Source organism: Coregonus lavaretus (genome assembly GCF_964263955.1).
Source record: "Coregonus lavaretus genome assembly, chromosome: 32".
Classification (NCBI taxonomy): Eukaryota; Metazoa; Chordata; class Actinopteri; order Salmoniformes; family Salmonidae; genus Coregonus; species Coregonus lavaretus.
Window position 1 is genome coordinate 33,160,907 of NC_140019.1, and position 21,817 is coordinate 33,182,723.

The following is a 21,817-nucleotide window of genomic DNA, read 5'->3' on the forward strand; positions in this document are numbered from 1 at the left end:
GTAAAACAATGGCATCAGTAAATACAGACAGCATCAAATCGGAGCTGGAAATGTTCGACATTGCTTGTGGAGACGACGACATAATATTGGACAAGAGTAAGTGATATTTTCTTCTGGCCTCACTCTTGTCCCATTTAGCTAGCTAACAAACTTGCTTTGCAAATGTTTTGTTAGCCAAATGGCCAGTGATATTGGCTTACTCTTGTAACATTTGTTGCAAATTCTCTACTTCTCCCAGGGTTGGAGCAGTGTTTGCAACACTGCCACAGAGATAGGGGGGTGAGATAGTCCTGGAGTGGGTGTGGCTTTCAGCACCACCAAGGGAGGATTGAAACTCTGTTTGAACACACTGGAGCATGAGGTGGGAGAAAGAAGGACCCATGACCCCTCTCTCTGTGGCTTGGTGTTTGTTGTTGCATGTCTGATCTTGGTGTGCTGCAGGTTCTAAACAAGAAAAACAAGGCCAAACCGGGCTTCGCAACGCGAGAGGAATCACACAACAGAACCATTACATTTACATTTACATTTACATCATTAAGCAGACGCTCTTATCCAGAGCGACTTACAAATTGGTGCATTCACCTTATAGCCAGTGGGATAACCAGTTTGACTGGGCTGAGCGGGAACTGTGCTTTCCGCAGAGGTAGGGGAGCCAGCAGGCCAGAGGTGGATGAACGCAATGCCCTCGTTTGGGTGTAGGGACTGATCAGAGCCTGAAGGTACGGAGGTGCCGTTCCCCTCACAGCTCCGTAGGCAAGCACCATGGTCTTGTAGCAGATACGAGCTTCTACTGGAAGCCAGTGGAGTGTGCGGAGGAGCGGGGTGATGTGAGAGAACTTGGGAAGGTTGAACACCAGACGGGCTGCGGCATTCTGGATGAGTTGTAGGGGTTTAATGGCACAGGCAGGGAGCCCAGCCAACAGCGAGTTGCAGTAGTCCAGACGGGAGATGACAAGTGCCTGGATTAGGACCTGTGCCGCTTCCTGTGTAAGGCAGGGTCGTACTCTCCGAATGTTGTAGAGCATGAACCTACAGGATCGGGTCACCACCTTGATGTTAGCGGAGAACGACAAGGTGTTGTCCAGGGTAACGCCAAGGCTCTTCGCACTCTGGGAGGAGGACACAACAGAGTTGTCAACTGTGTTGGCGAGATCATGGAACGGGCAGTCCTTCCCCGGGAGGAAGAGCAGCTCCGTCTTGCCAAGGTTCAGCTTGAGGTGGTGATCCGTCATCCATACTGATATGTTTGCCAGACATGAGAAAAGAAAGAAGGGATACTGGTCTGTAGTTGTTGACATCAGAGGGATCAAGTGTTGGTTTTTTTGAGAAGGGGTGCAACTCTCGCTCTCTTGAAGACGGAAGGGACATAGCCAGCAGTCAAGGATGAGTTGGACCATGGAGATCAACTGTCTGCAGGACCTGTATCCTCTACAGTTTACACACACAATCTCTATCTCTGTCACGGTTCAGACAGACGACCAGAGGACCACAATTGCGTCACACCAGAAAGTTTATTAAACTTAAGGGAAAAAGGGAAGTAGGGAGTGAATGAAGGCTCCAGGGGTAACAGGGATCCCGTCCAATGCGCTGGGTCTGTGCCCCCCCCAGTGGCAGCGATGCGTCCTATGAAGCCGGTGGTGGGTGGTCCAGAAGTCCTGGGGGGGGGAGACACAGACACAACAGGGCGGAATGAAACCAGGCAGCAGTACAGTTCAACGGAAATCCAAAATACGTAGTAGCAAGGCAGAAGGCTGGTCAGAGTTACCGGGATTGAAGAGTAGTCAGGAGTCGTAATGGCAGAAGCAGGTCTGGATCTCCTGAGGCAGAAGAGTATCCAAAAAACAGGCAGGTCCGGGGTCACAAAACCAGGGTGAGCCAGAAGCGCGAGCAAACAGGTTCCGGGTGTGAGCTTTGCAGACGATCTGACACCGGAGAGCTGAAAGACAGGGCCTTAAATACTGGGAGAGGTAGTGGGTAATGCAGCGCAGCTGGCAGAGTAATTAGAGCAGAGCAGAGCAGGGACAGGTGGAGCTAGTTAGGCTGAGTAGAGAGAGTGGTGAGCAGAGTGGAAGAAAATTAAGGTGGTAACCCGGTGGAGTGAGAGGCCCATGACAGAACCCCCCCCCCAAGGGACGGCCCCAGAAGTCCCAAGAGCAACACCACGCCGGGCGGGAGGAGGGGAGCCGGAGGAGGGCTAGAACTCCTCCGAACGGTCCGAGTGAACGTCCTCATCCTCGGAGGAAGCCGGAGGGCCGTGGTCGGGAGATGGGACAGGTCCCGAGACAGGATCAGGCACAGGACAGGAAGCCGAGCGGGCCGGACGGTTAGGGACCCCTCTGGGGCGGCCCCTACGGATTGCAGGTTGATCAGGATGCCGTTGGTGGAAAGCGGTGATGAGAGTCCTATCCACAATCCGACTAGCTGGCACCCAGGTCCTTTCCTCAGGTCCATAGCCCTCCCAGTCAATGAGGTACTGGAGACCCCTACCCCTCCGTCTGGACCGAAGCAGGCGGCGGACGGTGTAAACCAGACCACCATCGACGAGCCGTGGAGGAGGAGGACCAGGCGCAGCAGGGACCAGCGGACTCTCATGGATGGGCTTAATCTTAGACACATGGAAAGTGGGGTGCACCCTCAGGGAATTAGGCAGTTGGAGCCGGACAGCAGTTGGGCTAATCACTCTTATGATAGGGAATGGGCCAATGAACCGAGGTGCCAGCTTCTGCGACTCCACCCTGAGTGGCAGGTTCTTCGATGACAACCACACCCTTTGACCAACATGGTAGGTGGGAGCAGGAATTCTCCGACGGTTGGCCCCGGTAGTGTAGCTGGCAACGGATCTGAGGAGTGTGGCTCGGGCTTGTGACCAGGTGCGGCGACATCGACGGGCAAAAGCAAGTGCAGATGGGCAAGTAACCTCCTCCTCCTGGCTGGCAAATAGAGGAGGCTGGTATCCATAAACACATTGGAAAGGGGACATACCGATGGCAGAGCAGGTCAGAGAATTGTGTGCGTACTCCACCCATGTCAATTGCTGCGACCAGGAGTGGGGGTTGCGTGAAGTCATGCATCGCAGTGCCTTCTCGAGCTCCTGATTAGCCCGCTCTGACTGCCCATTGGATTGGGGATGGAATCCGGAAGTCAGACTGACTGTGGCTCCCAGCAGGTGACAGAACTCCTTCCAAAAAGCGGAGGAGAATTGTGGACCACGGTCAGAAACTACATCCTTTGGCAGTCCGTGGATCCGGAAGACGTGTTCCAGGACCACCTGGGCGGTCTCCTTGGCGGTTGGGAGCTTGGGGAGGGGAATGAAGTGTGCCATCTTGCTGAAACGGTCAACGATGGTGAGAATGACGGTCATGCCACTTGAAGGGGGCAGCCCCGTGACAAAGTCAAGGGCGATGTGAGACCAGGGACGTCTGGGCACAGGCAGGGGCTGCAGCAATCCGGCTGGGGGCTGGCAGGACGACTTGTGTTGGTTGCAGATGGGGCAGGCTTGGACGAATTCCCGTACATCCTTCCTCAGAGAGGGCCACCAGAACCTCTGGGCGAGCAGGTTGTAAGTGCGGGTGGAGCCAGGGTGACAAGCTAGGCGGGAGTCATGTCCCCACTGAACGACCTGGGACCTCAGGTCTTCGGGGACAAAAAGGCGGTCAGCTGGGCAAGTGCTGGGACCTGGCTGGTTACGGAGAGCCTCCAGCACCTGTTCCTCAACAGCCCAGGTCAGAGCTGCAACGATGCAGGGACTTGGCAGAATCGACACAGGGTCCTTGGAGGGGGTGTCATCCTTCTGGAATTGACGGGAGAGGGCGTCTGGCTTGGTGTTGCGTGATCCAGGCCGGTATGACAGAGTGAAATTAAACCTGGTGAAGAACAGGGCCCAGCGGGACTGCCTGGAGTTCAACCGTTTGGCCGTGCGGATGTACTCCAAGTTCTTATGATCGGTCCAAACGAGAAATGGAATGGTGGACCCCTCCAGCCAGTGACGCCACTCCTCCAAGGCAAGCTTCACAGCCAGCAGCTCACGGTTCCCTATGTCGTAATTGCACTCAGAGGGGGACAACCGACGTGAGAAAAAGGCACAGGGATGGAGCTTCCTATCCTCCGCAGCCCACTGAGAAATCACAGCACCAACTCCCACATCCGAGGCGTCCACCTCCACAATGAATTGCCGGTCCACATCAGGCATCTGGAGGATGGGAGCGGAGGTGAACCTCACCTTGAGGGTACTGAAGGCTTTGTCGGCTGCTGGGGTCCAGGTGAAGGGTTGCTTGGTGCTGGTTAGAGCAGTGAGAGGGGCAGCAACGGTACTGTAGTTCCGGATAAACTTCCTGTAGAAGTTAGCAAACCCCAGAAACTGTTGCAGCTTCTTTCTGTTCTCCGGAACTGGCCATGAAGTGACTGCTGATACTTTGGCAGGATCCATTTGGATACTTCCCTCTGCCACTATGTACCCCAGGAAGGCCACTGTCTTGACGTGAAACTCACATTTCTCTGCCTTGGCGTAGAGGGAATTCTCCAGAAGACGATGAAGGACTTGCTGGACATGGCGGGTGTGTTCAGACAGGTTTCTGGAGTAGATTAAGATGTCATCCAGGTAAACGAAGACAAACTTGTTTAACATGTCCCGCAGTACATCATTCACTAGAGCCTGGAACACAGCAGGAGCATTGGTGAGGCCAAAAGGCATAACCAGATACTCGTAGTGGCCTGTTGGTGTATTGAATGCGGTTTTCCATTCATCTCCCTCCCGGATCCGCACTAGGTGGTAAGCGTTTCTGAGATCCAACTTGGTAAAAACAGTGGCTCCCTGGAGCAACTCAAAAGCAGAGGTGAGCAGAGGCAGAGGGTAACGGTTTTTCACTGTGATGTCGTTGAGTCCCCTGTAGTCGATGCAGGGGCGAAGAGATCCGTCCTTCTTCCCCACAAAGAAGAAGCCAGCACCAGCAGGAGATGAAGATGAACGGATTAATCCTGCGGACAGAGAGCCATTGATGTAGTCCTCCATGGACTTTCTTTCAGGAGCAGACAACGAATAAAGACGACCCCTTGGAGGAGCTGTTCCAGGGAGGAGGTCGATGGCACAGTCGTACGGTCGGTGAGGGGGCAGAGATGTGGCTCTTGCTTTGTTAAACACCTCTCTGAGACCATGGTAGCATTCTGGGACATTGGAGAGGTCAGGAGCGGAGTTAGTAGGTACTGGCCGAGGGGGTAGTGCGGCAGCAAGCAGGCAGGTTCGGTGGCAGTCCTCTCCCCACTCCCTGATCACCCCGGTCACCCAGTCGAGCTGAGGGTTGTGCCGGCGGAGCCATGGGTAACCCAGGATGAGGGGTTGGCCTGGAGAGGGGAGCAGGTGAAACTGGATAGTTTCTTGATGGTTTCCGGACAGACCCATCGAGACCGGGGCCGTGACATGAGTGACCGATCCGAGTAAGTGTCCGTCCAGTGCCCGGGCAGGAATAGGAGGTGTCAAACGGAGGTTCTCCAGTCCCAGTTGGCGTGCCAGCTTGATGTCCATTATGTTGGCTTCGGCGCCAGAATCCACCAGAGCAGCCAGGGTGTGAGTTGAGTCAGAGAGGCGGAGGTGAACTTGCAGCAGGGGTTTGCGGTCGGAGGACTGGATGGTCATTGAACTCAACCGGACTCCCCCTATGCCCGGTGAGCTTCGGCCCTTTAAAGGGCAGGTTACCACACGATGTCCATCACCTCCACAATAGAGGCAGAGGTTTGAGGTGAAGCGGCGCTGGCGCTCTGCAGGAGTGAGGGAGGCTCGCCCAATCTCCATAGGCTCAGACTGATCAAGCTGACCTGGGTGAGTGGCAGTAGATGACAGGAGCCCAGTCGGATCTCTCCGAATGCCGGTAGTAGGTGGACCTTGGCGCCCCCTCTCACGACGACGGGTCTGTATCCTTCTGTCGATCCTGACAGTCAGTGCGATGGCTTCATCAAGAGTGGAAGGCAGTTCATGGGAGACCAACTCGTCCTTGATATAGTCAGCCAAACTATGGAAGAACGCGTCCACCAACGATGGTGTGTTCCAAGAACTTCGTCTAGCCAGGGTTCGGAAGTCGATGGAATGGTCTGCGACTGTACGTCTGCCTTGTCGAATACTGAACAGTTCACGAGACGCCTCTGCGGTGGGTGAATCCAGGTCAAACACCTTCAGCATCTCCTCAGCAAACAGGTCGAAGGTTGCACATGCGGGGGTTTGACGTTCGAACTCTGCTGTTCCCCAGAGTCGAGCTCGGCCCGTCAGGTGAGTGATGGCATACCCAACTTTAGCCCCCTCCGTGGCGAAGGTCCTTGGCTGCAAGGAGAACTGAAGTCGGCAGCTAGTCAGGAATGGCCGGACCTGGGTTGAATCGCCGTTGAACCGCTCGGGGTTTCCAATCTTGGGTTCCGGAGCAGCGGCTGCAATGACCGGGGCAGGTAACTCGGGGGCTGGGCTGGTGGGCAGACTGGCTGGGGTAAGGTTGGTGAGGAGTTGAATGATCATGGCGAGTTGTTGTTGCTGCTGCTGGAACTGCTGCTCATGCTCATCGGTTTCCATGTCGGGGAAAGTGTGCGCTGAGTCCATAATGGTCAGATCGTACTGTCACGGTTCAGACAGACGACCAGAGGACCACAATTGCGTCACACCAGAAAGTTTATTAAACTTAAGGGAAAAAGGGAAGTAGGGAGTGAATGAAGGCTCCAGGGGTAACAGGGATCCCGTCCAATGCGCTGGGTCTGTGCCCCCCCCAGTGGCAGCGATGCGTCCTATGAAGCCGGTGGTGGGTGGTCCAGAAGTCCTGGGGGGGGGAGACACAGACACAACAGGGCGGAATGAAACCAGGCAGCAGTACAGTTCAACGGAAATCCAAAATACGTAGTAGCAAGGCAGAAGGCTGGTCAGAGTTACCGGGATTGAAGAGTAGTCAGGAGTCGTAATGGCAGAAGCAGGTCTGGATCTCCTGAGGCAGAAGAGTATCCAAAAAACAGGCAGGTCCGGGGTCACAAAACCAGGGTGAGCCAGAAGCGCGAGCAAACAGGTTCCGGGTGTGAGCTTTGCAGACGATCTGACACCGGAGAGCTGAAAGACAGGGCCTTAAATACTGGGAGAGGTAGTGGGTAATGCAGCGCAGCTGGCAGAGTAATTAGAGCAGAGCAGAGCAGGGACAGGTGGAGCTAGTTAGGCTGAGTAGAGAGAGTGGTGAGCAGAGTGGAAGAAAATTAAGGTGGTAACCCGGTGGAGTGAGAGGCCCATGACAATCTCAGTGTTATGTTTCTCTTAGGATTTCTGAATAACTATTTATCAATGTGTGTTTGTACAGTGGGGGGAAAAAGTATTTAGTCAGCCACCAATTGTGCAAGTTCTCCCACTTAAAAAGATGAGAGAGGCCTGTAATTTTCATCATAGGTACACGTCAACTATGACAGACAAAATGAGAAATAAATATCCAGAAAATCACATTGTAGGATTTTTTATGAATTTATTTGCAAATTATGGTGGAAAATAAGTATTTGGTCAATAACAAAAGTTTCTCAATACTTTGTTATATACCCTTTGTTGGCAATGACACAGGTCAAACGTTTTCTGTAAGTCTTCACAAGGTTTTCACACACTGTTGCTGGTATTTTGGCCCAGTCCTCCATGCAGATCTCCTCTAGAGCAGTGATGTTTTGGGGCTGTCGCTGGGCAACACGGACTTTCAACTCCCTCCAAAGATTTTCTATGGGGTTGAGATCTGGAGACTGGCTAGGCCACTCCAGAACCTTGAAATGCTTCTTACGAAGCCACTCCTTCATTCCCCCCGGGCGGTGTGTTTGGGGTCATTGTCATGCTGAAAGACCCAGCCACGTTTCATCTTCAATGCCCTTGCTGATGGAAGGAGGTTTTCACTCAAAATCTCACGATACATGGCCCCATTCATTCTTTCCTTTACACGGATCAGTCGTCCTGGTCCCTTTGCAGAAAAACAGCCCCAAAGCATGATGTTTCCACCCCCATGCTTCACAGTAGGTATGGTGTTCTTTGGATGCAACTCAGCATTCTTTGTCCTCCAAACACGACGAGTTGAGTTTTTACCAAAAAGTTCTATTTTGGTTTCATCTGACCATATGACATTCTCCCAATCCTCTTCTGGATCATCCAAATGCACTCTAGCAAACTTCAGACGGGCCTGGACATGTACTGGCTTAAGCAGGGGGACACGTCTGGCACTGCAGGATTTGAGTCCCTGGCGGCGTAGTGTGTTACTGATGGTAGGCTTTGTTACTTTGGTCCCAGCTCTCTGCAGGTCATTCACTAGGTCCCCCGTGTGGTTCTGGGATTTTTGCTCACCGTTCTTGTGATCATTTTGACCCCACGGGGTGAGATCTTGCGTGGAGCCCCAGATCGAGGGAGATTATTTTTTTCTCTCAATTTGTCTGTCATAGTTGACGTGTACCTATGATGAAAATTACAGGCCTCTCTCATCTTTTTAAGTGGGAGAACTTGCACAATTGGTGGCTGACTAAAAACTTTTTCCCCACTGTATGTATAACAGTTAGAACAATACAGGACTCTGTCTGGTGGTGTCCCTTAACTTCGCCTTTCCAGAATCAAAGCTGAAGAAGAAGAGGAGAGTCTTCTGGACTCCTATTCCAACCCAGCTAAGGTATTTTACATGTACTCACCGGCCAGTTTATTAGGTACACTCCTCTAGTACCGGGTTGGACCCTCCTCCTCCCCCTTTTCCTCCAGTGGTGTACCTAATAAACTGGCCGGTGAGTGTATGTCTTTGTGCAAATGCTCCTTTTGGTGAGTTGTCTGTTTGTTGATATTGTATGTGCTGTACAAAGCATTATCTCTGCTCTGTGTGTTTTTAGGCATCTCAGAAGCGTGCACCGAACACCCCAGAACACCCCAAGTGTAGGTAGGTTAGTGGTTAAGAGTGTTGTGCCAGTAACCGAAAGGTCGCTCGTTCTAATCCCCGAGCCGGCTAGGTGAAAAACCTGTCTGTGCCCTTGAGCAAGGCACTTAACCCTAATTGCTCCAGTAAGTCGCTCTGGATAAGAGCGTCTGCTAAATGACGTAAATGTAAGAGGAGAGCAGCTCTCATAGCCAGCCCTGGCCTGCTGCTGTCCCCAGCCAGCTTCTCCCCCAAGTACACCACACACAACTACATACATGGATACAACGCTACAATAATCTGTGAATACACACCCACTCACCCTTGCCTTATCCCCAAATGTTGTCTCCTCTCTGCAGCGCGACCCCTTCTCAGCGTGGGGGGAGGTGGTGTCTACTTTCGGGGCCGTCCAGGGCACACGTTGGGCAGGGAGGAAAGGGCAGCAGAACTGGGTTCAGCTGGAGCTCCTGGAGGGATCAGAGGACTCTCTGATTAACAACTACAAGTACATGTTCCAAAGGCTGAGGGATGTCCGCAACGGTAGGCAACAAAACTACAACTACGATAGTTATTTAAACATCTTTATTGGATTATACTAACATTGTGATGACACAACTACTTCCTTATTCCTCATCCATCATTCATCTTGACTGTTAGATCAGTAATGTTGTTGGACTTTCCATTACATTTTTTATGTGCTGACGTGAATGTTGTCTTTTGTCTTTGCCAGTGTTGACAGAGAAGATTGAGGAGCTGGGAGAGGAACTGAGGACGAACTTCAACATAGAAGAGTTCTCCCCTGTGTCGCTACCTGCTCAGGTACTTACAAGCACCTCACTCTGCCTCCCAGTCACTCTCACACAGTATGTTCCCTCCATCTCCCTGTTACTTTCACTGCTGTGTGTGTTAACCTCTCTCCTGCTCTCTCTCTGCCTCTGTAGGACAGTGTGACTGTACTGGGACAGGTATGCAGTGACAGTAATGGGAAGCTTAACGCCCAATCAGTGCTGTTGGAGGCGGGGCCTGATCAGGGTGGGCGGCAGGTGACAGTAGACCTGTCTGAACTCAGAGAGTACTCGCTCTTCCCTGGACAGGTGGTCGCCATGGAGGGGATGAATACCTCAGGGAGGAAGTTGGTAGCATCTAAACTATTGGTCAGTGGGATTCCTCTAAAACATCTTTGGTCGATTTCCTGGATCCTGATCAAGCCTATTCCAGGACTAAAAGCACTTTAGACTGAGATTCTCAAGCTGACGGTAGGACTTCATGGAGATTCTCAAGCTGACGGTAGGACTTCATGGAGATTCTCAAGCTGACGGTAGGACTTCATGGAGATTCTCAAGCTGACGGTAGGACTTCATGGAGATTCTCAAGCTGACGGTAGGACTTCATGGAGATTCTCAAGCTGACGGTAGGACTTCATGGAGATTCTCAAGCTGACGGTAGGACTTCATGGAGATTCTCAGGCTGACGGTAGGACTTCCTGAAGATTCTCAGGCTGACGGTAGGACTTCCTGAAGATTCTCAGGCTGACGGTAGGACTTCATGGAGATTCTCAGGCTGACGGTAGGACTTCATGGAGATTCTCAGGCTGACGGTAGGACTTCATGGAGATTCTCAGGCTGACGGTAGGACTTCATGGAGATTCTCAAGCTGACCGGTAGGAATTCTAACTTCTTGTTTCTCTGTTTGATATGTTCTGTCTCTTAGGGAGTCCCTCTTCCATTCTACTCTAATCCCATCAAACAGGAAATGGACATGGACATTCCTGATGGGAAGGAAGGGAACTATAAGTATACACCACACACACACACACCCTAACGTCCCTGCTCTATCACAGCACCAGAGCAGCTGATGGTAATTGTGGCCTGCGGCCCCTACACCCCCTCTGACGGCCTGACATTTGATACCCTGGTGGGCCTCATCAACGTCATCGTCAGGGACCGCCCCGATGTCTGCATACTGGTCAGTAGAATTTACCTATTTTCATGAGGTAACGCACACACACACTTGCTCTCTGACTGAAGTTTGAATGTTTGTTCCTCACATCTCCTCTCTAACCCACAGCTGGGACCCTTCGTGGACTCCAAACATCAGCAGATAGAGGTACATTTTCCTTCTCTCTGTCTTGGTTACTGACTCTAGAGTTAGTTTTCCATATCTAGGATGTTGACTTGCATTTTCTATCAGAAGTTGATTGTTTTTTCTTTCTTTGACAGAAATCTCTGGTGACCGAGACATTTGATGCCATCTTCTCCAGATGTGTGGGAAGCATCGTGGAAGGCACCAAAGGGTAAATATGACTTTATATTTACCTATCCACTACACACACACACACACACACACACACACACACACTCACACTCATTTTACCCTCTACATACCGACCACATTAGCTGAAACGCTTCCCTTGCTGTTGTAAACATAGTTCTGCTTCCTCCTCAGAGTTGGATGTCAGTTGATATTTGTTCCCTCCCAGAGAGATGTCCACCATCACTTAATTTACTCACAACACCTTTTCACCCTGCCGAACCTCTGCAAGGACGACGTAAAGGTGAAGTGACCCACATGATGTCATTCAGAACTGAGACACCTGCTGTCACTCAGACAATATAATGTATTATCATACAGGAAAAGAGACATCTTCTGTCATAGAAAAACGGGCATGCCCTACCTCAATAACGTGTTACATTGTTTTTTCATTGGCTGAAAAACAACATGGCTGGTTCACACAGTGGAAACTCACTCGGCCTCGCTCTCTCTTTCCCTCTCTCTCCATCTTTCTCTCTCCCTCTTTCTATCTCTCTCTTCCTCCCTCTCTCTCTGACACACACATTTACAATGACGTTTAAAAAACGTGTATTTTTCACAGGACGTGATCGGCTGCGGATGTGTCAAACCTGGACGCCTGACCAAAGGCCAGGTGGGAAGGACTTACGGCAGGCTGCTCATCCAGAGGAGCTCCATATTGATAGATGGGAAGAGAGTCAGTCCCTGTGTAGCCAGCCAAGTGGTCAAGATCTAACCTGAATTAAAGACTGACTGAAGATTGATTTCTCTCCCTACCTCTCATATCCTCTTCATATTACAAAATTATCTATTCTACAACGACTATTAATGTAGCTATCTGCTTACGGTAATTTCATTGGATAACTTGCTCAGTCCTGTATGTGTTTGGTATTCTTTTGAATCACTCCTTATTTTACAATGGCGTTTTCCTGAGACATGATGTTGGGCACTTCAATGATTATCAGTCATGCATTCAGATTCTCACACTCTTCTTGTCAATAAATAATTATTTCTCAATCTGCTTATTGTGTTGTATTTATTTTTCAGCTGACATTGTCCAACCGGTGATTTTTCCAATGCAATTTGCTCAAGTTTACATGAGAACGCTCAGAAGGGGACCTTTGTTTTGATAAACTGGAACCCAGCAACACGCGCAGGCGCAGTGGACATTTTGACAACCGCACTGAGCAAACATGGCGGCGGCCGTAGATAGTGTTGTGAAAGTGTAAGTTGTCCTTTATTTTTTAAAGGAGTAGGAGCATGTGACACTTTTAGAGATGTAGGCCCCGACGCAGGAGTTGACACTGTATTGGAAACTATGTAGAAAATGACTGTTTGCCGTCTAGTCTTTACGGCAAAGCGTTGTCTAGCCAACTAGCTATTGTTTCTCTTTGCTAACTAGCTAGCAAGTTTAGCTAGTTATATTAGACAATGCTACAGTTGAAAACGATTGTCCTTTGTTAACTTACTGTAAACTGTTTCAGTACAAGACGTACATGTATAAACGGTCGACAAAGATTATGGTGTGAATTTAAATTGCACCTAACGTTAACGAATAGCTATGTAGCTAGCTTTATAAATAGGCCCATCGTTCACTGAGACCAGCGTAGCTAGCCTGCCAACAATTCAAGTGCACCTTGACTGCGGTTCGGCATTGTCTACCTACCGTCTCTGTATTGTTCGCTAAAGCAGCCAAGTGTTTTCGTGCATTTGCTCATAACTTTTCGAACATCGTCAATCGGATTCTGTGGGATACACACAGTCATATGGTTTGATTGTTGTAAAACTGTAGCTAGGTATTATCCTGTAATATTACAGAGAACGGAGTGGTCCTGTACAACTATACAGGATTATTCGTTTTGAAATGGTTAGATTAACCACCATGATCATTTCTAGTCTAGCATGAGTGTGATTGTGTTTTCTTGTTTCAGGCTCGGGGAGCAGTACTATAAGGATGCTATGGAACAGTGCCACAGCTATAACGCCCGTCTGTGTGCGGAGAGGAGCATCCTGATGCCTTTCATCGACTCTCAGACGGGTGTTGCTCAAAGCAACTGCTACATCTGGATGGAGAAGAGACACAGGAGTGCAGGTCTGTAGCGAAGACACACACACATTCACTCTCCCAAAAGCACACTTTAATGATCAACACTTTTTTGGGGGATCAGGCATTGCTCCTGGGCAGCTGTATAGCTATCCGTCTCGACGCTGGAGGAAGAAACGACGATCCCACCCTCCCGAGGACCCCCGTTTGGCCTTCCCCCCTATCAAATCAGGTACAATTCCTCATCCTATGGCTTTTCATTGTTTCTTTATATGTCAGAGGGAATAGTGTGGCCTGTTAGTCTTCTGCCTCAGGCCCTGTGTAGCTCAGTTGGTAGAGCATTGCGCTTGCGACGCCAGGGTTGTGGGTTCGATTCCCACGGGGGGCCATTATGAAAAATGTATGCACTCACTAATTGTAAGTCGCTCTGGATAAGAGCGTCTGCTAAATGACTAAAATGTAAAATGTATTGAATAAGATTGAATAAGCCTCTGTCTCTCTGTGTAGCGGAGCTGGAGCTGGGTCTTAAACGGGATGCCGTGGGAGCGGTGGACGGCAGCAGCCTGGAGGCCCTGCTGAAGGGGGAGCCCCTGGAGAGGAGGGGCCCGCCGGACCCCCGGGCTCCGGAGGACAACCCAGCCACACCTGAACCCGTGGCCGCCATGGTCTCCAGCCACACCTCCTCTGGACGCATCCGCAAGGTTAGATGGGACCTCTGACCTCAGAGATCAATGCACATTTTACAAACAAGGCTCCAGACTCCTAATACCCTTTACAAAAAGGTTTGACTTGCTCCCAATGGTCTGTCAGTGCACCTGTCTCATCTTGAACTCTACTTTCAGAGGGTGCTGGACCACGATGACTACCTGGATGATCTGGACGATGAGGACTTTGAGGACGAGACCCCAAAGAGACGAGGGAAGGGCAAGTCCAAGGGTCGTGGAGTGGCCAATGGAAAGAAGAAAATGGAGGCAGCCGCTGCAGCCCTGGAGGAGCAGGACAAACCTTACGCCTGTGACAGTGAGTATAGATTTATTTTGATGTAAATTCTGGTGTATGTATGCGTAATGCAAATCCAGTTGTTGATGTGTGTGATGACTTACACCATGATGCTGTGTGTGTTTGCAGTCTGTGGGAAGCGCTATAAGAACCGTCCGGGCCTGAGCTACCACTACACACACTCCCATCTGGCGGAGGAAGAGGGGGAGGACAGAGAGGAGATAGAGTCCCCTCCCCCCCGGCGCCAGCCTGAGGCGCACAAGAGTGAGTCACTGTCTGTAATGATAGCCACTGGAATCACGGTCTACTATAGAGCTGGTCATTTCTATTATAGATCTAGAATCACTCTTGCTTATCTCATGTTACCAGACCTGGGTCAAATGCATGTCTTAATAGTTGAGGTGCGCTTCATTTACTACAACGGAATAGTCCCAAAAGTGAATACCCAAAGCTAAATGAAGCGCACCTCGAGAGCGAGTCAAACTATTACAAAGTTAAAGAGTCACTCTACTCTAGTTTCAGAGGGATGTCAATGTTCTAGGGCAGGTTGAGTGTATTGTCTTTCATTCTCATTGTTCTCTGTCTCCTCTCTTATCTCAGCTCCTAAGAAAGGCCCTAACGGTCTTGCCCTGCCCAACGACTACTGCGACTTCTGTCTGGGAGACTCCGCCCACAACCAGAAGACCGGCCAGTCAGAGGAGCTGGTGTCCTGCTCAGACTGCGGACGCTCTGGTACGAACCTCCCACCCATGTCCTACATTTCCATTAAAGGAATAGTTCAGGCAAAATCTATGTTTGTGTCGAATTACCCTTAACTTGAGTTGTGTCTGAAGGATCATAGTGACAGATTCCACAATAATCCATTATTTATTTCTGCCACAGCCAGGAGTTGGCATCGTCAAAATTCATGAATGTAATGTAGTCATCTGGCTCTGTTTCAGTGTTCTGTCTATTTAAACCTATATTTAGCCAGGTTGGTAAGTCATTTAAGAACAGACCTGTGTCTGTCTCCCTTCAGGTCACCCATCCTGCCTGCAGTTCACAGATGTGATGATGGCAGCAGTGAAGACGTATCGCTGGCAGTGTATCGAGTGCAAGTGCTGCAATGTCTGTGGAACCTCGGAGAACGACGTAAGTGCTGCTCCACCCCTGCCTTCTCACACTTCTCATTTTCTGTGTCTCCTCACACACACTGCTTCTGTTTCTCTGTCTGTCAGGACCAGCTGCTGTTCTGTGATGACTGTGATCGAGGATACCACATGTACTGCCTCGACCCTCCTATGACTGAGCCCCCAGAAGGTATGTCACAGTCTAACCACAACTCCTCTTTGACTTCAATGAAGCCCACATTTACTATGTTGATGTTGAACTGGTGAGTTTCCATGTATTAATCTCTCTCTCTCTCTCTCTCTCTCTCTACAGGTAGTTGGAGTTGTCACCTTTGCCTGGCGCTGCTGAAGGACAAGGCATCCATATACAAGCAGCAGAGCCTCACCACAGAGGATGAATAGCGGTTAGTTAATAGTATCTTTGGGGCCACCCCAGAGTAACCCACCCTGCCCTCAGCCAGGGGACCCCACCTTACCACCCCACACAACGACAGTAAGCCCCTCACACCCTGGTCCACACCCCTTCAATGACCAGGAGGTAGGGTCTGGGTCTGGTTGGGGACTGGAAAGGAGGGAGTCCTCTCACCACCACCCTGTCGGCAAGCCCTGCCCCTCCCTGTCTCTCCTCCTATCACGGCTGTTAACTCACCCGGACTGTTACACACTCTGCAGAGACCATGTTAGAAAGAAAGGATTAGCATCTCATGCTAACTATTCCCCAACTCAACTCCCCCTCTCCTTTATATAGTGTGGACTGCTAAGACAGGCAGTGTGCTTAATTTGTTGCCAAATTATCTATTTTTACTTGTTAAACAAATAACCAGGTGTATTGATTTATGGATTTCAAAATATGATCACGTTGTTGAGGGATATTAATAGTGGACTTTTGTAGTGAAGTTTTGTCTGTGTACTTCTTTTGGATGTTTTAAAAACATTTTTATCTCAAAGGTTTTCCTGCAACAACAAAAAAACAAAGGAACCTCTGGTGCCAAGGTCCATATGCTGTGTCCCAAATGGCACCCTATTCGCTATATTGTGCACTTCTTTTGACCAGGGTCCAATAGAGTGCCCTTTGGGACGCAACCATAGTCATTCTATCGTGACTGAATCACATTTTACTGCTGGTCTGATTTTTAAACCTAACATTATTGAACATTTGTCAGCTATCATCTTTATGGTTTATGTAGCTGTTCATGTCTGTGCCACAATGAGCGGGGCACATTGCATGCAAACTTGCACCTGTACATGAGTACGAATGCACACATTCACACAATTCTTTAGTTTGTTTCATTATTTTTTTTACATTTTATATATCACTTGATATTCCATGGGGTTGGGGATTTTTTTCTAGTAGAATTTTGTAAAGTACCGGTATATACTAACATCAATGAAAAATAATAATAATAATACATATTACACAATGTCAGTACTGTATGACCTTTTCTATTTGTTTTAAGTGACATTTAGATTGATTTTCTTTTGTGATATGTTAATGACCTCCGTAATGAGTATTTGTTATGGTAAATAATGTATTTTTATTTACATTTTTTTGGTATTGAAACTGCTTTTGCCCTATTAAAATGTAAATGTATCTGCTAACAAAAATGTCTTGGAAAAAGTGTCTTAGGGAAGTGACAAGGACATATAGGAAATCCCCAAGCTTCTGTTCATACTTCAGCAATAGGCACCTCCAAAACTTACAAGAAACTCAGGGAGGGGTGCATTTTGGCTAAATTATGTAAACTATAGAAGGAGGGATGCTGCAAAAGGGATTATTGCACAGACTGTGGTATTGATTGCACTCAACACTCATTCTCTAAACAAAACTGTATGCTCCAAAGTATTTACAGCAATGAAAACAGTGCTATGATAGTGCACTCATCAGTCCAACCGTAAATGAATAGAACGTGCTGAACACATACAAGTACATACATGAAGAGTGATACTACAAGCATATGATGCAGATGATGTATGATAAATCTGAGTATGGCTACTGCTGTGGCACTCCTAAAAGCAATACAATAGTGGGTCTTAAAGGTCTAATGCAGCTGTTTTTTTTTTTAAATCTCAATATCAAATGATTTATGGGTAACAGTTAAGTACCTAACTGTGGTTGTTTTAAATTAAAATGGTCAAAAAAAGATTTGGAACTCTTATTGGTCTATTAACAAATGATGTCACCATAGAAGGCCAAAACTCCATCCCACTGAAACAGGCTGAAATTTCAGGTGGTCTTTTCAAACCGCTCTTACACTAAAAGGGCATTATAATTGTTTTCACAATTTCAGTGTTATTCCAACCTCATAGTGTGGAAATGTATATAAAACAGGAAAATCACGTTTTTTACTGCACTGGGCCTTTAACACTAAAGAATATGATTCCTCATTGACATTACGTAACTGTAAACTGTAGATAGATTCAATACATTATAAATCCATTGTGTGAAGTGCATGTTCTCAAATAGTCATCTTGGAATATCACACTTTTCTAGTTGCTCTGTATAAAACTATGTAAAAGATCCCGTTTGCAACATTTATCAAAGATCAAATGTGAGGTTTCCCATCAATATAACAATATTCATAACTATGTCTCAGAAATGCAAATGAACCCTAAATACCCGTACACATACAACTGATCAATAAGGTAAACAAGTGAAAACATCACGTCAAATAGTATCATCGTAATCATACTAAAATGTGTGTGAACCTGGCCTACGGTCGCTGTAAGCCGACTGAGCAGAGTAGGAAGATGGCATAGAGCATCATGAGACAGAGACCCAGTCTGCGGTCCAACCACCAACGGTTCAGATGAACACTCTGGACCTGCAGAGAGAGAGTGATAGAGGAGAAAGTACTGTATACTGTCTGATTTTGTCCAAAAAATATAGACTTTAAGAAATATTACAGTGATACTCACAGTGAGAAACACTGAACCCAACAGCAGAATGACTGAATACACCAGGCCTTTACTGTTGATGAACACCTGCCATCCATAAAAACACTCAAAATCTCTGCATCAGGTAACCTGAAAGGCACAACATCTAGCAGCTTTTTGGTTGATGAACATTTGTCAACCAGAACCACACAGAAACAAATCAACACCAAAAAATATGTCCCTACCACTGATCTGTAGTCGACCACCAGAGTGCGCAGGAACCAAGGGAACCCAAGTCCCAGAAGCACATCGAAGATATTACTGCCAATGGAGTTGGAGACAGCCATGTCCCCCATACCTACAACACATACACCATTGTCCTACAGGAGGGTAGCTCTCCAGGAACAGGGTTGGGCAGTCCTGCTGTAGTCCATACCGTGAGGTAGGAGAAGAGTGCGATCCAGTGTGAAGGTCAGGAGGTACCAGCGGCTCCAGCGAGGCAGGACACAGTTGGGTATGGTACAGCAGAGCAGCAGGCATAGAGGCAATGACACCAGCCAGCGCACACGCTCACAGTGCCCTCCTGAGGACGGAGGGAGCAGCGCCTTGGTTTTCCAATCATCAATCAATCACAAAGTGCAACAGTCGTCCCAAAGAGCTTTACAGTAACCTGACCTCAACCTAAAAAAGAAGCAGCAGCAAGGAACCTTGAGAGGAAGCAGACTCTTATCGTCAGAATATAGCAACAGGTTACTTGTTGAGAGGAACCAGACTCTGTCGTCAGAATATAGCAACAGGTTACTTGTTGAGAGGAACCAGACTCTATCGTCAGAATATAGCAACAGGTTACTTGTTGATAGGAACCAGACTCTATCGTCAGAATATAGCAACAGGTTACTTGTTTGTAAATGTGTGTGTAAGGTAACACTCACCTGGCACTATGAAGGGACTGAAGGGGACCACCTCTTCTTCCTCCAGCTCCTCCTCTTCCTCCTCTTTGGGCTGTAACCCCTGTGTTCCCCTCTGGCCCCCCATCCCTGTCTCCGTCCCCCTCCAGTGGCTGCCTCTCACTGTCCCCCGTCCCACCATTCTCTATTCCCCATGTGGCCCAACCGTTCTCCTCCTGGCCCCGAGCACGGATCAACCTCTGCCTCATACCTGGTATATGGACGGTGCCGAGGATAACCGAGGTGGTTATACAAAACAGGGACCAGAAAGTCTGCGACAGAGGTGAGAGCGAGAACTGTCAATCATCATTTCATATAAAACCAGAGAGAACCTCTCATGTATCCTTTAATTTTAGATGCTGTGACTTGATGTGACTACTAGTATGACATTAAAGTATTTTTTAGTTGTTGGTCAATTTGCTTTTTCAACATTGTTATTTTGATTATGACAAATCCATTTTTGTTGATTGTACATTAGGGCAGGCTACCAGAAAAAGGACAATCTGTCCACCACTAGGGGTCAGTGTCGCCTTTATTATGGAATAATCCATGTTAGGAAGCACTGGAAAAAAAGAAATCGGAGCATGTTCAGTAGCTCTGTTCTGTCGTGTCCTCCTCCCCAGTGAGCGCAGGAGGATGAAGCTGCAGAGTGACCTCGTGGAGAGATAAGAGTAGCGATCTGTCACATGAGCTGGACATCAAACCAGGTAAAAACCATTGCTTCATATAATCTAAACTTGCCTAACTGTACACTAACTAACAATGAACCAGCAACTAAACCCAAGCTAACTGTCAACATTGGCCACACTGGCCCTAGCTGACTGCTAACTGTAATTGTTGAACTAATCATAACTGAAATCTGTGTGTGTGTGTGTGTGTGTGTGTGTGTGTGTGTGTGTGTGTGTGTGTGTGTGTGTGCGCAGTCCGTCTGTGGAGTGGACATGGAGAGAGCAGTGAGAGCAGCAGAACCTCCAGTCAGGCCAGTAAAGAGAGCGTCGGCAGCAGGGAGAGGAGGAACAGGAAGGAGAAGAAGGGAGGAAGAGGAGGACAGAGCTCAACAGACAGGTCCTCTGCAGGATCCAGGGAGGTGGTTATTGCTGAGGCTTCAGTATCTTCTGCCTCTGTGGTACAAAGCTCAGAGAATGATGGGACATCAGAGGCAGGGAGCAAGAGGAGTAGGAGGGGTCGGTGAGTCAAATGGAGGAATCAAGTCAAATTCAGGAATCAGGGAGTCATAGGGCAGAGGCAGTGAGTCAAATGGAGGAGTCAAGAAGTCAAATTGAGTCAGGGAGTCATAGAGAAAGAAGTAAGAGAGAATGACATGGAGGACACTGAAGGAGAAGAGGAGAGTGGTCGGACTCAGTGTGGAGGAGGGAGCAACAGGAGAGGAGGGGGAGAAATTGGACATGACAGAGAGGAGGGGAGAGAAACAGAGGAAGAAAGGGGAGTGGGAGAACATGATAGTGAAATAGAACAAGGAGTATATGGGGTTAAAGGAAATGAGACAAGCCGGAGAGGAAGGAGAGGAGGAAGAGGAATCCCAACCAGTGAGTGAAAGCGTTTCTATAAGGGAGCACACAGCAGAGGAGGTGCAGGACTCAGAAGGGCAGGTAGAGTGCGAGGAGGTGGAGTGATAGAGGCATAGAGGATGAGAGTGAGAACAAAAGAGAGGAATCACACACTTCTCAGGACGGAGAGATAGAAGAGGTAGTTAAGGGTAGCAGAGAAGAAGAGGAGGATGTGGGGGTGAAAGAGATGAGGATGAGGAGGGGTCAGGGGGTGAGGAAGAGGAGCAGCGTAGTCAGGATGCAGAGGAAGACTCAGCAGCAGGGCAGACTGAGGATGAAGAGGAGAGAGACTGACAACAGCATCATCTCACCACCAGAACACAGGTTAAACACACTTATGATGATAATGACGATGGTGATAAGAACAATGATGATGATGATCATAATGATGATGATAATGACGATGGTGATAAGAACAATGATGATCATAATGATGATGATGATAATGACGATGGTGATAAGAACAATGATGATGATCATAATGATCATAATGATGATGATCATAGGGATGATGATAATTATGATGATGATCATAGGGATGATGATGATCATAGGGATGATGATAATGATCATAGGGATGATGATGACAATGATGATAATGATGATGATCATAGGGATGATGATAATGATCATAGGGATGATGATGATGATAATGATCATAGGGCTGATGATGATAATGATGATAATGTTCATAGGGATGATAATGATGATGATATGGATGATGATAATGAGGATGATAATGATGATGATCATAGGGATGATGATAATGAGGATGAAGATGATGATAATGATGTTGATCATAGGGATGATGATGATGACTCAATTGTTGTGATTCTCAGGTCATCCAAAGGCCTGGCAGATGTAGCGGAAGAGGAGGAGGAAGAAGTGATCGGTGATAATGATGAAGTTGACAAAGTGAAGGGATATTCATAGTCTGTAGATCTCTTTATAGATGAGGATTATGATATTGAAAGTCTTCTTGCTCCACAAGCAAAGTCTCAGGAAAAACAGTAAGTGTTGTTATTTCTTTGACAAATTCCTGCTCTGGCCACCTTAAAAAAAATAAAAGTATCTTTGTTTGTTTTAAGTGAGAAAGAAGAGAAGGAGAAGACAG

At 48.2% G+C, this 21,817-nt stretch overlaps 1 protein-coding gene and 1 pseudogene across 2 annotated transcripts; both read left to right on the forward strand.

Moving 5' to 3' along the window:
* Positions 1 to 1,395: 1,395 nt before the first annotated feature.
* Positions 1,396 to 11,898, forward strand: LOC311107252 (DNA polymerase alpha subunit B-like; annotated as a pseudogene). The gene is made up of 13 exons: positions 1,396 to 1,421; positions 8,582 to 8,639; positions 8,851 to 8,897; positions 9,069 to 9,128; positions 9,233 to 9,413; positions 9,604 to 9,692; positions 9,815 to 10,027; positions 10,289 to 10,346; positions 10,714 to 10,838; positions 10,941 to 10,979; positions 11,093 to 11,166; positions 11,319 to 11,427; positions 11,746 to 11,898. The product of its transcript is annotated as a DNA polymerase alpha subunit B-like (transcript).
* A 428-nt stretch (positions 11,899 to 12,326) lies between these two features.
* LOC311107645 (zinc finger protein ubi-d4-like) lies at positions 12,327 to 17,448 on the forward strand. Its single transcript, XM_084150174.1, has 10 exons — positions 12,327 to 12,387; positions 13,094 to 13,254; positions 13,331 to 13,438; positions 13,714 to 13,907; positions 14,049 to 14,226; positions 14,335 to 14,469; positions 14,806 to 14,937; positions 15,224 to 15,336; positions 15,423 to 15,504; positions 15,628 to 17,448. The coding sequence occupies exons 1-10, from the start codon at positions 12,356 to 12,358 to the stop codon at positions 15,714 to 15,716; spliced, it is 1,224 nt and encodes a 407-aa protein (XP_084006300.1). The 5' UTR covers positions 12,327 to 12,355; the 3' UTR covers positions 15,717 to 17,448.
* Positions 17,449 to 21,817: the final 4,369 nt, after the last annotated feature.

What these genes read in the sequence shown, in the direction of transcription:
- LOC311107645 (XM_084150174.1), top strand. Translation starts at nt 12,356, where the DNA reads ATGGCGGCGGCCGTAGATAGTGTTGTGAAAGT. An exon ending in CTTCCCCCCTATCAAATCAG is followed by an intron (nt 13,439 to 13,713) that starts GTACAATTCCTC and finishes CTCTCTGTGTAG; the next exon opens with CGGAGCTGGAGCTGGGTCTT. An exon ending in CTCAGACTGCGGACGCTCTG is followed by an intron (nt 14,938 to 15,223) that starts GTACGAACCTCC and finishes GTCTCCCTTCAG; the next exon opens with GTCACCCATCCTGCCTGCAG.